The 18116-nt window shown below is 44.2% G+C and overlaps 1 protein-coding gene across 1 annotated transcript in view; it reads left to right on the top strand.

Moving 5' to 3' along the window:
- Nucleotides 1–18116, top strand: part of ppp1r37 (protein phosphatase 1, regulatory subunit 37) — a 74844-nt gene that overhangs the window by 24035 nt on the left and 32693 nt on the right. The window contains exon 2 of the mRNA XM_083773494.1: nt 8879–8976. Coding sequence (XP_083629620.1) covers nt 8879–8976 — 98 coding nt within the window. The remainder of the gene's footprint in view (nt 1–8878; nt 8977–18116) is intronic.

The following is an 18116-nucleotide window of genomic DNA, read 5'->3' as shown; positions in this document are numbered from 1 at the left end:
GTCTCTTTCTCTCCTTTTTAACTAAAATAAAATAAACATGAGTCATAGATCAGTGCAATATTTTCAGAACGGTCTCTTTCTCTCCTTTTTAACTAAAATAAAATAAACATGAGTCATAGATCAGTGCAATATTTTCAGAACAGTCTCTTGCTCTCCTTTAACTAAAATAAAATAAACATGAGTCATAGATCAGTGCAATATTTTCAGAACAGTCTCTTGCTCTCCTTTAACTAAAATAAAATAAACATGAGTCATAGATCAGTGCAATATTTTCAGAACAGTCTCTTGCTCTCCTTTTTAACTAAAATAAAAGTAACAGGAACTGTCATAGATCAGTGCAATATTTTCAGAAGTCTCTCTTTCTCTCTCTCATTTTAACTAAAAAACAAACAAAAAACAGGACAGTGCAATATCTTGTTATAAAAAAAGAGGCCATGTTGCAGCCTACAGAAAATAAAGAATGCCTACCAGTCAGTCAGTGTGAGCCCTGGCCCTGTTTCCCTTTGCTAAGCTCCGTTATCTGGGGGTTATAATTGGTCACTTTCAGTTGCACACATGCTTCAGAGCGGTCAACAGTCAAACGACTGCGGGAGGGCTGAGTACGTCCTTCATGTGTGAAAAGATTTGCTCACAGAGATAGGTTGCCAATGCAACGTTCTTGAGGCAGCAGAATTTGTCTGGTACGGATATCCAACACGTGTAGATGCAGGTTGAATGATTTTTCACTGCTGTAGTTTCCAACTCTTCGCTTTGTGCAAAACACCTACAGATTTTGTCCAAACATCACGCAAATTGGTACACAGTCTCTCTAGAGCCATTCAACGAAACCGGTCTTTCACAATTCTCAGACTCCATCCTGATTGGTTAAGATTGGCTTCCAAAGTTCACAGGAGTGCTCAGTTTCAAACAAAATGCACAACACATCGCGTGATGCACGCATATTCCCACTAGGCTGAGGAAGAAATCCTGGTGGAGACCTGTGCCCAGAAGGGCACTTTTTCTAGTTAAGATCTGAATTTGACATTTTTGCACAGAGGTTTTCTTAGTGTATTATGCAGTGTAGTTTCATGACGGGGTGCCCGACTGCATCCTCAATCAATTTGACAGCTCCTATGTTTTTCCCAGTCATGGCAGCAGCGCCGTCTGTTGTCACTGCAAATATCTTCTTGATATCAACCCCTCGTTCCTTAAAATGGTCAATAAACACCTTTGCTACATCGGCACCTTTTGTTGTGTCGGGCATTGGTTTTTAAGCAGCAAAGTTCTTCTCTTACAGGCGAATCACAGTATTTTGTCATTACTGCCAAACGTGGCATGTCATTTATATCCACGCTCTCATCAAGTGCAACACTAAATACAGTGGCATCTTTCAACCCAGCAGTTTGCTGTGAATTAACATTTTCTGCCATTTCTTCTATGCGTCGCTGGACTGTTCTGGCAGACGTGGGGATTTATTTTATTCTGGACTTGATTGTCTCTTTATTTGGCAAGCCATCAAACAAAGCATCTGCACTTAACTGGAATGGCTCTTTGATGTATTCCCCGTCGGTGAATGGCTTACCACGTTTTGCGATGCAGTGGGCAATTTCATAACTTGCTTCAGTGCCATGGTGTTTAGCAGTGGAAAAAGCATTCAGTGTGTTGGTTTGCTTGTCGTAAGCGGACAGAGCTCTTTTTATTGCCTCTGTCTTGTCTGCCGTATATTTGAAATATTTTTCGTGTCTAGTTTCAAAGTGACGCTTAACGCTTGACGTCCGACACACAACATTCTCAAGACATAAAATGCAGACAGCGCGATCTTGCTGCTGAACAAATCCATATTCATCTCTCCATGTGGGCTGGAATGCTCGGGAATCTAATTTGGCCTTTTTAGCCATCTTTGTAATGTTCTCTCACACGGAGCCACAACAACATGAGTGCAGTCGCACATGCGTCACACACCGGCGTCCTGCGAATATGACGTAATGTTAACAGCCCCGCTCCGTGAGTTGAAAACAGCCGATCTACAAGCTCACAATGCGTCGCATATAGGTGAGCAGCACCTAGGTATAAAACTCAGCATGAATACTGCAGACGGTATAATTTATTTTACAACATGCACATGGAGGGGACTTGCAATTAATGTAATATAGAAAAAAAAAAAAAAGAAAAGATTCTCCCAGAATCTGGCAGGTACCAGCCGATACCACCCGGCATGCCATCGTTGGCACGCGTGCCTAAGGTTGCCGACCCCTGCTGTGCTGTACTGTACTGTACTGTACTGTACTGTACTGTACTGTACTGTACTGTACTGTACTGTACTGTACTGTACTGTACTGTACTGTACTGTACTGTACTGTACTGTACTGTACTGTACTGTACTGTACTGTACTGTGTCGCACCACACCTTGATGTGTGTGAATGAACAGTAAAGTAAGTGTGTGTGTGTGTGTGTGTGTGTGTGTGTGTGTGTGCATGTGTGTTGCGTGTGTGTGTGCGTGTGCGCAAGATTATTCCAGCAGTCATCAGGGGTTTGCTCTTCCAGTTAATTGTGTTTTAGGAATCTTTATATTTTTCTCTTTCTCCTCCTGACAAAGTAGGTAGTTTACACATACACACGCACGCACGCACGCACGCACGCACGCACGCACGCACACACACACACACACACACACACACACACAGTAGTGTCACACACACACACACACACAGTGTCACACACGGTCCACAGCAGTGCTGTACGGAGTGCAATAAACCCCAGAGTGATTAGAGAGCAGTCAGCAGCTGTGGCTCTGAGGTCTTTACGACTCTGCAGAGCTCACACAGATCTCCTGACTGCCGTTTAACACCTCCTGTAGCTCTGCCAACTGCCAAGCAGTACAGTACAGTACAGTACAGTACCGTTTAACACCTCCTGTAGCTCTGCCAACTGCCAAGCAGTACAGTACAGTACAGTACCGTTTAACACCTCCTGTAGCTCTGCCAACTGCCAAGCAGTACAGTACCGTTTAACACCTCCTGTAGCTCTGCCAACTGCCAAGCAGTACAGTACAGTACAGTACCGTTTAACACCTCCTGTAGCTCTGCCAACTCCCAAGCCACGCCAGTACAGTACTGTACAGTACAGTACAGTACAGTGCGTTTAACACCTCCTGTAGCTCTGCCAACTGCCACGCCAGTACAGTACAGTACATTACCGTACAGTACATTACTGTACAGTACAGTACGTTTAACACCTCCTGTAGCTCTGCCAACTGCCACGCCAGTACAGTACAGTACAGTACAGTACATTACCGTACAGTACAGTACGTTTAACACCTCCTGTAGCTCTGCCAACTGCCAAGCCACGCCAGTACAGTACAGTACAGTACAGAGCAGGACGGGGCAGGGTACACGGTGTACCCTGCCCAACACAGCTCTCTCTTTCTTTATCCCACTTTTGTTATCACTAAGGTGTGCAGGTTGAGCCATTTTCTCTCTCTCTCTTTATCTCTCCATTTCCTCGTCTCTCTCTCCATCTCTCCCTTTCCTCGACTCTCTCTCTCTCTCTCTCTCTCTCTCTCTCTCTCTCTCCCTCCCTTTCCTCGTCTCTCTCTCTCTCTCACCCAGCTGTCTCTTTGTTGTTGACCACGTAGAAGCGATAGATTATTATTCATCAAATCAGATTGTGTTCATTGTTCTTCCATCTCGCTTTCACTCTTGTGACGCATGCACGCTGGCACACACACACACACACACACACACACACACCTCCTCTGTATGTTGAGCGTAATTGTTTTAGATTCTCCACAGACCACAGCCCCACTTTCGGCTATTGGTTTTCCAAGGACATTGTGTGTGTGTGTGTGTGTGTGTGTGTGTGTGTGTGTTTTTTGCGGGAACAGGCTTGCTACCGCAGCAAAATCACATGCCATGTACTGTATGTACAGTATGCACATGCACGGCGATGGCAGGGAGCCGGGGACCGCGGGCACTAGTAAGCACACACAGCACTGGTTTACAAGGTTAACGCACCCAGGTACAGTGTTGACAGGAGCAGACGTGTACCTGGTACCAGAGAGAATTGAGCCACGGGACACCCCGCCCCTCCCCCCATCCCTTCACCGAACAGTAGCTGTAGACTATAGAGTACGGCTTCAGGTGATTTGACAGACAGGGTTATTCAGCCGCGACCAGTGTTTCTGATCGTGGGTGTTATACGGTGGTCTGGAGGCCGGCTGAGAGGGAAAACATTTAGATGATTGGATGACTACTTTCAGTCCGTCTGGGTGTCTGAGAGCCTGTGCGGGTGGTTGACACTAAGGTCTCAGAGGCACTGAGAGCCTGTGCAGGGCTTGACACTAAAGGTCTCAGAGGTCATATTCTACTACGCCGTTCATTTTAACTTTTGTAATATATTAGTGTTTTTTTAATGATTCATTTTTTTATACATTTTTAATGAATAAAAACAACACTATAACATAGCCTTACAAATGCATGGTAGGGAAACCTTTTCATGGCAAGGAAGGACCCCAAAATGTACACTTATTAGCCCTGTTTGACATGCACCACAGAAATTATGGACAGCCACACAGGTGAATAGTTTTCACTTAGTCACGTTTTAGTCACCTGGAATGTTTTAGTGTTAGTCTATTTTCTTAGTCGACTAAAATGTATTTTGGCGGGCCTTGATGCCGTCGTAATGACTGTTTTTACACTTGCAGAAAATAGTCGATCTACAACACGTTGCGTTGTGAGCTTTCCGGCAGAATCCACCGGGAGAATGTGTGTGTGTGTGTGTGTCAATTTAACACATTTGCAGACGATCAGAAATCAGCAGAAAGTGATCGACGTTTGCGCTACTCTATGCCGAATTGAAGTGGACTTGGCCCCAGACCTTGTTTTTCTCTCCCTGGAAATATTCTAGTTGTTATTTGTTGACGGAATAGTCAGTATAGTTAGTCTTAGTTTTAGTCATCATAGTTTAGTTTTCATTTGGTTTCCATTTAGTTTTCGTCAGTGAAAAAAGGTAGTCGACGAGCATTTTTCGTCTTAGTTTTTAGTCGACGGAATCAACACTGGTTCCTTGGAATGCCTCTCTGTCCCCCATTCATGCGCTCAGCCTCACACCGTTGACAGAGTCCCTTGTGTTGCACTCCGGCAACGCCAGGGATATCCCATGGTGACACATGACTTCTTAGGGGGATCACCATATTATTTCATGAAGAGGTTGAGTCACTGAGAGAAGAGAACGCTGCTTTTTTAGGATTCCTTGTGACCTCATGTGTGTCTGTCATGAGGCCCAATGCTGACTCGAAAGCTTGTTGAGTGCACTAGACACTAGTGCTGAATGAGGTCACTGGCTGCCCTGGTTTCTAAGCTGTTTAACTGGTCAGATAGACAGACAGACAGACTGACTCTCTGGAGGAGACATGAATGAAAAGGGACAAATTGACTGTCTATATGATCCCTGTAACACCCAGCGTTGCAATACTACAACATATTTTAATTATTTATTTAATTAATCAATTAATTAAAACATTTTTTTTTTTATGTTATTTTTTCACCTAAACGTCGTCATTGATCATTGCAATGCCATTGGTCCTGATATTTGCATATAAATACCCCCCCACAGAGGCTGAAATTCACACAAACTCTGATAAGTCCTAGTAGTAAAAAGTAGTAGTAAAGTTGAAAGGTAGAAATTTATCCGGGTTTTACTGTAGGGATATCGGCAGTAAAAGTGCTGAAGGAAGCACAAAGCCTTATGCTAAGGTATCATATACTATAGTAGTGTGGGTGTGTATAGTACACGTGCTGTACACACAAACGCACAACGGGGTGTCGTGTGGATGTGGCTCACTGTACAACACAATTCTCTCTTTCTCTCTCTCTCTCTCTCATGTCTATGAACTGTAATCCTGGGCTCTACTCTCCCTCTGTCAACCTGGGGAGAGCCCCGAACTGAGCTCATGCTTCCTTCAATGCATCAGGGGTGAGAACGAAGGCCGCTTCTTATCTTATCTATCACCCGATGAGTGAGTTTCCCCGGTAGGACGTACGTGGCGCGTGGAAGGAACCCGTTATTCCAACCAGTTCCTTAACCCCTCCATCAGGTGCCCCCGCTGACCAGGGGGAGGCAGTTTAGAGAATAGGATTACGGTATGTTTTTTTGTGAGGGTAGCTACTAACCTATCCTATAGGGGACACGGGGAGAACATGAAAACTCCACACAGAAAGGCCCTTTCGCCAACCCCGCCTAGGGTGTTGACATGATCAGGGCTCGACGCTTAGCATTTTTCCAAGTAGCGCGCCTAAGTTGAAAAATCTAGTAGCACACAAATTATTTTAGGAGCACGATGAAAAATGATGTATTTTTAAGGGGCGCTAGCCCCTCCTATATACAGCCTTTGTCCCCACACATCTCAAAATGAGCCATTGACAATCAACAGAGAAATTACGTCAAAATTCTGCTAAATAAGACATAAATTAAATGCCATTGACATTTAAGGGAAAATGTATGTCATATGTAAACGAGCAAATCAGCTAACCAATCACAGGCAACAGGCATTCTGATTGGCCAGTATGAGATGATATCTGATGATGTATGATGACAAGAGCGCCCCTCACTTAACATGGGTGTGATTTTTCTTTAATGAAGTGATATGAGGTAGGGGTGGAAAATAATGTCAAAATATTATATCACTATCTTTTCAGCAATTATCACAAAATAGTGATATTCATCATGATATCATTGTTATGTTTGTTTTCATATAATCTATATAATCAATTTGTTTTATGCTAATACTTTGTAGATAGATCGATAGTAGCTCTGTTCCATACCTCTAATACATGCAACACATTAGAGCTTTGGACCAGAGCTAGATAGAATATGTTGCTCATGGATGGATCCGTTTTTATCCTGCTGTTCTGTCATGTTAGTGTGACATTCAGACAGTGCAGAGGCTGCTCGATGGTGAATTAGTATTGTAACATTCTCCTTGGCTTTGACTGACTGACTGATATTAATACGGTAATCCAGCCAGTTCGGTCATTCGCATTATCATTTATGCTGGGCACACGCTCTTTTTGGCGAACGACACCGCCGTTCAGAAATATAAATTTAGGTATAGAACCGCGACTATAGAATGTGCACTTGCTGTAGACAGAGACTTGTCTTTATCACGATTGAATGGTCAAATCCTGTAGTCGCACCTGTGCTACAAATCTAATTTTACAAGTCGCACGGTGATATTTTTTGTCGCAAATGCGAGTACCTAGTCGCACTGTCGAGCCCTGGACATGATGACGTGGAGGAGACGACGCTATACCAACTAGGGTTGGGTGACGATACGAATACATCGTCAATCGCGAATATACGAATCCAATCGCAGAATATTTTTATTAGGCGATTTCTTGGGATGATTTAGCCCAATTAACCTATAAAGTGTGAGCAACATGTGAATCAATTTGGCCCAGCAAAGTAGTAACAGCGGCCGGGTGGAAATCACCTCCTCCGTTATAATGTATGCTCCCACAGTCCCCGCACTCAGCAGCATCGGGCACCGGGGCACGGCACTTACGGCAGCCGCCAGCCAAAGTAAAGGCTGGGAGCCTTGGTTGCTGAGGGAGGCTGTAGCCTACATGTTGTTTAAGCTCCGGAGTCCAGACCCATGCAGTTTAATAATATACAGTCACAACAGAATGCACACTGCTGTCTCGTGTCTCATCACAATCCCAATGCCTCACCCGTGAAGTCGGGGGGAAAATAAAAAAACTGTCTAGTGTTAGTGTATAGGCTCGGGGATCATAATAGCGCTTAGCTTAGCGTTAGCTTAGCGTGTAGCCCCTACTGGTGCTGCAACCCACTGTTGAACTTCATATCCGCCTGTAATCTAAGTTATTTTTTATTGAAAACGTGAACGAACCCCGACACCAGCGCTGCAAAAATAGACAGATCTACAAGCTCTCAAGCTCTCGGCACTGCAAAAACAGGCAGGACGCAATGCCTTGAGAGCTTGTAGATCAGCAGCAGCCCGGCCGCAGCAGCTTGTGGGCTCCGCTCCGAGCCTCCGACTGACCGGTGCGGGGAGGCAAGGGAGCAAGTTACCCTGGCTGCGCAGCTGTGCTGCAGAAACAGACTGATCTACAAGCTCTCAACGTCTAGCGAACGGAGCTGCAAAAACAGGCAGGACGCGGCGCCTTGAGAGCTTGTAGATCTGGCTTTTTTGCGACCTGCAGTGAGCTGTTCTCACTTTACTTTTATGACACGAATACATCGTTAATCGGCGAATATTTGTCAGACGATGGGCGGTTGAAAAAAATTGCCATATCGCCCAACCTTAATACCAACTGGACTTGCTTTTTCTTGTCTCTGCAGCTTCTATGCCTCCTTCAGACATTCTGTTGAAACTTGGAATAATGGGTATAAATGTATCCTAGTCATCTGACTGGCGTTAGTGCTCCAATAGTCTGGAGTGGCACCAGTGGGTGACGCACGCACGTACACGCACGCACGCACACACACACACACACACACAGAGAGACTAAGGAGAACAATACTTTCTTTTTAGGCAACTGAAGTAGAGCTGCCTTTGGAGGGGCTACAGTTTCTGTTCTTTGCTTTGATAAGAAAGTGCAGTGTAGGCACCACACACACACACACACGTGCACACACACACACACACACACACACACACACACAGGCAGGCTTGTACAAATAAATCACTCAACAGCCTTTTTTATCCTACACTACCTTACCTAACTTCATTAAAACTGAGAGATAACAAGTGTTGTGTTTTCAGTTCTCACCTCACTGTTGTGTGTGTCCCCACGTGTACGTACGTATGTATGTGAATGAGAGAGAAAATGGTGTCGAGTCAAAAAAGCAATTCTAACCTCCTGTGTCTGTGCTTTTCAGCCCAGAATGTGACCGTTGAGGAGATCGTGTCGGCCTACAGACAGGCCTGCCAGAAGCTGAACTGTAAACCCATCGCCAAAGTGCTCAAACAAATACAGGTATGGCTCAACTAAACACGCACACACCAGAACCTGACTGACAGATGCACACACATGCACACACACACACACACTCTCACACTATGGGGCTCGAACAGTGTCGATATTACCAGTAATATCTTATAATCACACGTACAGTCTGCGCACAACGCACACACGCATGTGTGTTTAGAAACTATGTGCGGCGCAACGCAATTCATGTTTAATAAAGAAGCCGATGGAGCCACACACACACACACTCTCAGTTAAACTTTGAGCTTGAATCTGGTACGTGTAAAACCAAGGGCCTTCGAGAGATAAACAGATCAATATCGGGGATGGTTTTGTCAGGATGGTCTTCTTGGAACAAAACAAATAGGTATGAGCGAGCGCACACCAGTAGTGGGGAGGTGCTGACCGCAGGAGATAAAACTTGAAAAAAAGGGAAAGAGTCCGCATGCACAGCTCCTAGTCGAGACGCAATAATTATTTATTGAACCGACGTTTCGGCAAAACAAGATGCCTTCATCAGGTATATGACTCTCTTAAACCCTGATACATCTTGTTTGCAGAAACGTCGGTTCAATACAGAAGCAATGATACGAGTTAAAAACGTTGGCTCTGAAAGAATATATATTCAAAGATTTGCACCATATTTTCATGATTAAAAAAAAAATAGCAGATCTACAAGCTTGCGGTTTTGTGAAGGATGAGGCGACTCCCTCATATGAACGAGACGGTTTTAACCCATTCTGAACGGGAACCCATTTTGGTGTTAGCATCATGTCGTGCTTTAGCTATTGAAAAATAGCAGACCTACAAGCTCGTAGCGCGCCACCGAGTGGCGCGCTACGAGCTTGTAGGTCTGCTATTTTTGAAAAATCGAAGAACGACTGACATTTTTAGAATCTGATCTCAGGTCAGAATGGGTTCATCAGACCAGCGTGTGTCCAGTGGAAACCTCGTATAGAATCTGATCTCAGGTCAGAATGGGTTTTAAGTGCCTTCATGGCTTCATTCTTTTCACCTCCGAATGTAGCTTTATGTCGACACCAAAGAGGTGAGGCCCGACCCGAGACAATAATGACAATAAGACATACAGTATTTCCTCTTTATAGTTGTCCAGTAATTAATTACATTAAGCTAGTTGTCGATGATGGAAGCCTGATGCCGGATGAAGGTGTAATCTGTAAAGCTAAGCTAGGACTGGACAGAGAAGTTACTTGTGTGTGTGTGTGTGTGTGTGTGTGTGTGTGTGTGTGTGTGTGTGTGTGTGTGTGCGTGCGTGCGTGTGTGCGCTGTAAACTGGGTCAGCGATGATTTGAGGTTCTGGTTGTGTGGCTTGTAGGCCAAATGGTCACAGCTTCCTGCACGGCGGACCTTAAAGTGTGCCTGGCTGTCGTGGTAATGGAAAATGCATTCATTCCACCCCTCCCTCCCGCCCTCACCAAACAAACATGCAGCCTTGTTTACAGTACATACAGTTGGTGGAGGAAAAAAAAGCACTTACTCTGACCCTCAACAACAACAACAACAACAACACTATAGCTATTAGCTTATTGTATATCCAGTGATCTAGGTCAATTGAAGCCTATTTTTGTATACTACGCTTAGCGCCATTGCCGTAGATCAATTGCAATTGCCCTTTTATAGTGCATTCGATCGATCAAGCCATAATGCTACTTACATTAGCATCGGGTACCTAGTTGTCGCCCATCTTAGATCGTCATCACCATAATAATCCATTCTATCCGTTTCTATCTCCTATTCCTTGTCCTCAGATGGCATTTTTGGTCAAAACAACGTTTCTTTCTTTCTCCAGTGCCCCGGTATAGACCCATTATGTAAACAACAGTTGAACGAGACCTGTTAAACTTACTAGGATAATACTACTTCCGATAGTCTGGAAATGTGGCTTTTCAAAATGAGAGCTCAACTGGGAAAAATGCTGGCGTTTTTTTCAAAATGTACTAAAGTAAAAATACTAATTATGCCAAAAGAATAACCCATTTAAAGTTTTCAAATGTATACAAATGCAACACATTGTGAGCTTGTAGATCGACTTGGCCTATGGTGTGGTATGTAGGGGTGGATGTATGTTTTGTAATAATCAAAATCTACAAAGTAACTATAGTAACTAAAGTTTTCAAATGAACGTAGTGGAGTAAAGTATTTTGGATCCAAGGTGTAGTGGAGTGGAAGGAAAAGTATTTGGAAATCAGAAATACTCAAGTAAAGTACAAATTCCTCAAAATTGTACTCTAGTACATTACTTAAGTAAATGTACTTGGTTACTTTTCACACCGCTGATTGCATCACGTGTACGTATAGGGAGCGGAAGCCTTTCTGCGGAATGTCTGTGAATGGATTAGTACTCGTTGGCATGTTGGGGGTTAAATGCCTGCCTTGTGTATATTGTCAATAGAGTTGGATAGTGTGACATACATGTTTCTATGTCAGTGGTTCTCAAACTATTTCATGTCAAGGACCCCCAGAATTATATGCAATTGGCCCGCCGACCCCCATCTGAAAACATGTTGTTCTAGGCGGGGCACCAGGTGCCGCGCTATGAGCTTGTAGATCTGATTTTTTTCAAGGGTTAGGGTTAGGGTTAGGGTTAAAATAAAGTTTAAAACAATGGTGGAACGTGCGCTGCTCCCGTGTGGTGGAACATGCGCTGCTCCCGTGCTTGCGGTTATGGTTAGGGTTTGAGGTTGGTTCACGATTTCATGCTGTACTGATGTTGGTACCACTAGGAGAGATAACAGGCAAAAAGTTGATCAAAATAACAATTATTGTACATGCTCTAATTATGTACGGTACCACACCAAATGTCAGAGATGGTAATCTTTGGCGCATGCACGCACACACACACACACACAGTCACACACACACACACACACACAGTCACACACCAACGCTGTGGGAGGGAGGGAAGCATGTTTCCTGATTCTTTTTTTCCTGAGCTGAAGCAGGCTGCAATTTGAGCCGGTCTCAGCCATCCTGCTGAATAGAACACTGACTCAGACAACAACGGTTGTCTGACATCGACAATCTACAATCTATTCCAGACCGAGAGAGGGAGGTCATGTGGCGCTTTGAGGAAGCTGTCTGACAGAAACGCTGTTATGAATCCATAATAACTCTGTTTCTCTTTTGTGTGCTTGTCTGTCACAGAGAGAGTAGCCTGGTGTCCACTTATGCTTTCTAATCTATGGCAGTCAGCTCCCGGCAGGATCCGCCGGGAGAATCTAGACACAGCTGTGTGACATGAGACTAATTCATTAGAGCGACAGAGAGAGAGTGTGTGTGTGTGTGTGTGTGTGTGTGTGTGTGTGTGTGTGTGTACGTGTGTGCGTCAATTTAACAAAGGTGCAGGCGATCAGAAATCAGCAGTGACATTTGCGCAGATCGACATTTGCGCTACTCTATGCCGAATTGAAGTGGACTCAGACTTTATTTTTCTCCCTGGAAATAAAAACGTCTGGGTTTCCGAGGCTACAGAGAGAGAGAGAGAGAGAGATAGAGAGAGGATGATTCAAGATTCAATATTTGTATTTGTTGCATCTCATATACAGGTATGCAACAGTAACACTATGGGTTACTGCTGCTCCTCACTGCAGCAACAACAGTAACACTATGGGTTACTGCTGCTCCTCACTGCAGCAACAAGCAAAGAGAAACATGATGATCTCACCAGTCTGAGTCACACTCCGAGGGACAGGACACAGAACAGCAAATGTGTTATTATTTGTTGTTCTGTCACACTCATTTGTCACACACGCACCCACGCACAATCCTTGCCTTTCACCGGGGTCTCTCTCTGCGACAGAGCTTTGGACATGCACGTTGCATGTTTTTTCCGAGGCTCGACGCAAGGCGAGCCTCCAGCGCCATCACACGCTCTGCTGATGCATGTTGACGATCACCTCGCCCACGCAGCGTTCTCTCTCTCTCCACCACCGCACTCTGGAACAGCAGGGTGGAAGGAGGAGTCCCTGTGACATCACAAGGAGGAGTCCCTGTGACATCACAGCCACTTGTGGAAAGACGCATGCATGTGCTAAACTGCTGCTGTGGATGCCTGGGCCTCACTGAGAGCTACAGGCTATAGACACATTTTATATGGGTATATACTATATACAGGCTATAGGCACATTTTATATGGGTATTATACTATATACAGGCTATAGGCACATTCTTATGGGTATTATACTATATACAGGTGAGGCTATAGTAGGGCTGGGCGATATGACGATATATATCGTATTTTCGATAGAAAATATCTATCACGAAAAAAAAGCTATATCGCTTATATCGCCGTTTCGCTTTACGGCAGTATTTTACGTCACAGCGCTTATATACGGCATGCCCAGCAGCCCACCGCGCGCACTGAAAACAGTGAGCCAACACCTTTCGGATGTCTTCTCTATTATATACTCTAAGGCCAACACGACCACAACACAAGCCGAGGTGGTGCTTGCACCTAAAAGAGGGAGATGATGATGATGGCTGACGAGATTCAGAGCGGTGTAAGGGGCACGTTCGGAAATACCACACCGGAGCGAACTCATCTATCAGTTTGCATTGCACAGTGCGCCTAGTGCGCTATTTCCGAACGCGCCCTAAAGTAACCGGTCATTCACTGTTATAAATGCAGGTTTCATTTTGGGTCAAATTGATAAATTGCGTGAGCCACGCATGTTTTACACAGTTGAACAATAAGCTTGTCCGTCGTCGGGTGCACTGCAAACTTCTTCCAAGACGAAGACGTTCCTCTTACCTGTGCAGTCCTCCTGCTGCGTCTGTCTTGTTTTATTGTTCCAAATAAATTATTCCATTTGAAAAGTCCTTAATTCAGCAACAGCTTACAACAACAACACAAGACGCTGACTTTGTTGTGATCATCAAAAAAAAAAAGGAAAAGAATAAGCCCCACTCGTCCCAGACTCCATACGCACAGCTGTGGGCATGGAGAGTTGACGACAAGATCGCGTTCTCTCTCACTCTCTCTCACTCTATCGCCTGTAGTCAATTAAACATCGTTAAGCTGCCCAACGTCTTTAACAAACTAAACTATAACTACAACAGAACATGTTGATTCCCTATACAGAGCTTAAATGAACTGAAACAACTGTAGTGACAAACTGTGACATGAGATATTTATTTTTTCCTTAAGCCAATTTAATGCAGACACAGGCCTGTACTTCTGTGTCTGAATGGCAACGTCTTATTTCTTTCTTTTTTCTTTTTAATTGTCATAATAATAATTATTATTAATAATACTAATAAAACTTTATTTGTATAGCACCTTTCATGACATGAAATGCAGCTCTCAAAGTGCTTTACAGAGCAATGGAGAAAAAAAGAAAAGCAAGGCAACGACATTAAAAAACAAGCAGTGATGCAATACAGTGAGGACATGAATAACAAAAAATAAAAGATCAATTAAAAGCAATGTTGTAGAAGTGGGTCTTGAGCTGTGCTTTAAAAATGTCTACAGAGGCTGAACAATTGAGTTCAGCCTCTAATTATTATTATATACATTTTATTTTGTAATATTTTTGTACTTGCTTTGGGCCTGTCTGTGCATGGGAAGGGCATCAGTATTATATTCATATAAGTAGACTGGATAATGTGAATTTAATTGTTTTTTGAGTGGTGCAACCATTATAGACAGCTATGTGTGTCCCTGTCCCTGTATCCGAGCACGAAATAGCATAACTATTGTCACCACCAAGTGTCACTGTTGTGCAGCCTAACACAGACAGAGGCCAGGGAGGAGAGCTTGTACAGTACAGTACAGTACAGTACAGTACAGTACAGTACAGTACAGTACAGCCCAAGTACAGTAAAGTACTCGACCTGAACAAAAATCAATTCTTTTAGATAAAAAAAATAGGTATCGTAAAAAATATGCTATATCGTGAGTATATCGTTATCGTGATAAAATAAATTCTATATCGTGATATGAGATTTTGTCATATCGCCCAGCCCTAGGCTATAGGCACATTTTATATGGGTATATACCATATCGTTGCTGTCTGGCAGAAATCTCTTATCTCCATATTCTAACTTTGGCCTGGGGTCCAGCGCTCCAGAGGCACCTTGGCCGGTAGTCCCAGGTCTGGCGTGGGGTTAGAGGTCCAGACACCTTGGCCGGTAGTCCCAGATCTGGCCTGGGGTCCAGTGGTCCAGAGGCACCTTGGCCGGTAGTCCCAGGTCTGGCAGTGTGCCGCGGGTTCGACTCCCTAACCCGACGGCCTTTACTGCATTGTCACCCCCGCTCCCCTCCCCATCTCTCCCCATTTCCAGTCAGCCTAATGTCTGTCCCTCTATAAAAAAAATATATATATATATATTTTTTTGATCTGCTACTTATGAATTTGAATCCTGACAGACGATATATTTAATTGGTCAGCCTCATGCAGGGTATTCTATATTCTGGAACGACACATTTCCAGATTGGGGTCGGCGGCCAATTACAATTTTTGTCCGTCCTAAATGGTTAAGCCTTTATCACACAATCTTTCCCTCCTCTCTCTCTCTCTCTCTCTCTCTCTCTCTCTCTCTCTCTCTCTCTCCCGCAGTCTCTCGTCCAGTACACACTATGTCATTTATGCTTAGTCATCCTCTGAATAAGCTGGATATATAAACATCCACTAACCACTAACCAAATGGCGGGCTAAAGAGGGAGGGAGTAGGAGGAGGGGGGTGGTGGCGAGGGGCGAGCCATTTACAGTTTGATTTTTTTTTCCATCGCTCCCTCTGTGCTATAAATGCTTTCCTTATTGACACAGTACACGTGGCAAGCAGCCAGGCCAGTGGAGGGAGGGAGGGAGGGGTGGGTGGGTGGGTGGGGGAGCCTCCTTACAGCCTATGTACTGTACATTGGAACGGGGAAGTTGTTTCTATACGTCTCGTGTGTTTGTACGAGTGCGTGTTTAGCAGCTGTGTGTTGAATGCACGCTCCTCCGTATAGCTAATAGCACCTTTCCCCGCAGCGCTGCCTTGGGACCTGGACACTTGGCGGCCTTGTGTCACATTGCTGCCCGCTGCCTGTGGGCCCCGGGCCTAAAGCCTCATTGTGCGCTTTGTCGTGCGGGCCGCGTCATCGACCCGGAGATGACGCAAATAATTGCCAAATCTGTCATCTTTCGGTTTGGAGACGCTGTCGTCGTGATAAAGTGACGAATTAGGTGTTATTAAACCATTTAGAACTAATAATAATAATAATAATAAAACTTTATTTGTATAGCACCTTTCATGACATGAGATGCAGCTCAAAGTGCTTTACAGAACAATGGAGAATAAAAGAAAAGCAAGGCAACGACATTAAAAAACAAGCAGTAATGCAATACAGCGAGGACATGAATAACAAAAAATAAAAGATCAATTAAAAGCAATGTTGTAGAAGTGGAACTGACCTCGATTCTACAAATGTCTTCTTCTAAATCATGACAGTTTTCTGAAAAATCCTCAAGTCAGTCGTTCTCAAACATTTCTCACGTCAAGGACCCCCAAAATATATGTAATTGGCCGCCGACCCCCATCTGAAAATATGTTGTTCCATGGACCCCCCCCCCCCACAGAAGCAACGATTTGAGTAAAAAAAAAACGTTTGCTCTGAAAGAATATACAGTATATTCAAATATTTGCGCCACTTTAGCTATTTTTCAATAGCTAAAGTATAACATAATGCTTAAAACACCAACAGGGGTTCCCGTCCTGAATGGGTTAAAGTAGTGACAGTTGATTGGCTAACAAAGCTCAGAATGTACGGTACAGAAATACAGTGTTGCTTTTTAGAGCGACTACATGGTATCTGTAGTCGTGTAGCGACGTGCCAGTAATGTTAAAACCTTGCATGTGATTGTACATATTCAGATATACACACATCCACCTGCTATATATGCTGCCCAGTGACCAACACTTCTATTGTAAGTAACATGAAAGCCCAGTGTGCTGAGCGCAGGAATATCATGTTCCTCATTCATAAACGCCCGTCACACACTCACAAAGCCATAGTTACACACACACACAAAGGCTTGGTAGCGAAGGAAGTCATTTCAAGCCAAGGACAAACGATCTTTGAAGGCTGTTCAGGAGCAAGTAGTGCAATTAGATCTACAGGGTACTAGCTGTTCTGTTCAGGAGGTGGCTTTTCTATCCCTCTCACACCGTCGCCCAAACCACATGCTTGTAACGTGCGGTCCACCCTCACCAGTGGCGTGCACAGACGTTTAGAGGGGCAGGTGCTCAAGTGAAAAAAGGGCACCTTGTTCAGCGCGTGGAACCGGCCGGTTGCCTTATTAGTGTGAGATTATAGATTTTGGGGCATAAATAATATATTGGAAGCTTTTTTTTTTTTATCAAGAATTGTTCAATGTCACCATGGTCCACATATTGTACTTTTTTTAGGGGGGGGGGGGGTCCAACCTTGGGGTCGTCAAAGATCAGGACTTGTCTGTTTGGAGTTAGTCCAAAGAAAATGAAAAGAGAGGGATACTGTGTAAAGAAATCAAAATATTCAAATGGAGAGAAAATAATCATCATGCACCTTGATGTGACACGTTGTAGCAAAATGTTTTTATGTTATTAATAAATGGGATTGGCAGCTCCTCCCAACTGGTTATCGTTATCGGGTAATAATCTCTCTCGGTTTGGCCACACAGCTCATTAGCTAGGACTTCATTAGTTATACTTTTTTTTAATTATTATAAAAAAAGAAAATTGGCAACAGTCACCTGTTTCTTCTGGTGCCTGGCAACCACATTGAGCCCGTTGGGTCATGAACCCTGCTGTTCTGTCCAGCTAGACTCAACCCGCTGGGCTCCAACATGGAGGTCATCGAGTGCACGGTGAAAGGGCTGGGCCGTGCACTGGAGAGGGATTTGCACGGTGCATATTTTGGAGTGGCAGCTTTGTGCGTGCGTGTGTGCGTGCGCGCGTTTCTATGCAGGAATAGGACACAATAAGGCATAAAATGTAATTGTGTCCAGTTGGTATTCCATACTGTGTTAATACAGTATAACGTAAACAGTTGGGGTGGTTATATTTGGTCTCCCTGCTCTTCACACACACACACACACACACACACACACACACACACACACACACACACACATGCATGTACGAGTTCTGTTCAGGAATCATCATGT

Source organism: Protomyctophum parallelum, assembly GCF_964188405.1.
Source record: "Protomyctophum parallelum genome assembly, chromosome: 9".
In the NCBI taxonomy this organism is placed as follows: Eukaryota; Metazoa; Chordata; class Actinopteri; order Myctophiformes; family Myctophidae; genus Protomyctophum; species Protomyctophum parallelum.
This window is presented reverse-complemented; position numbering and strand designations above follow the sequence as displayed.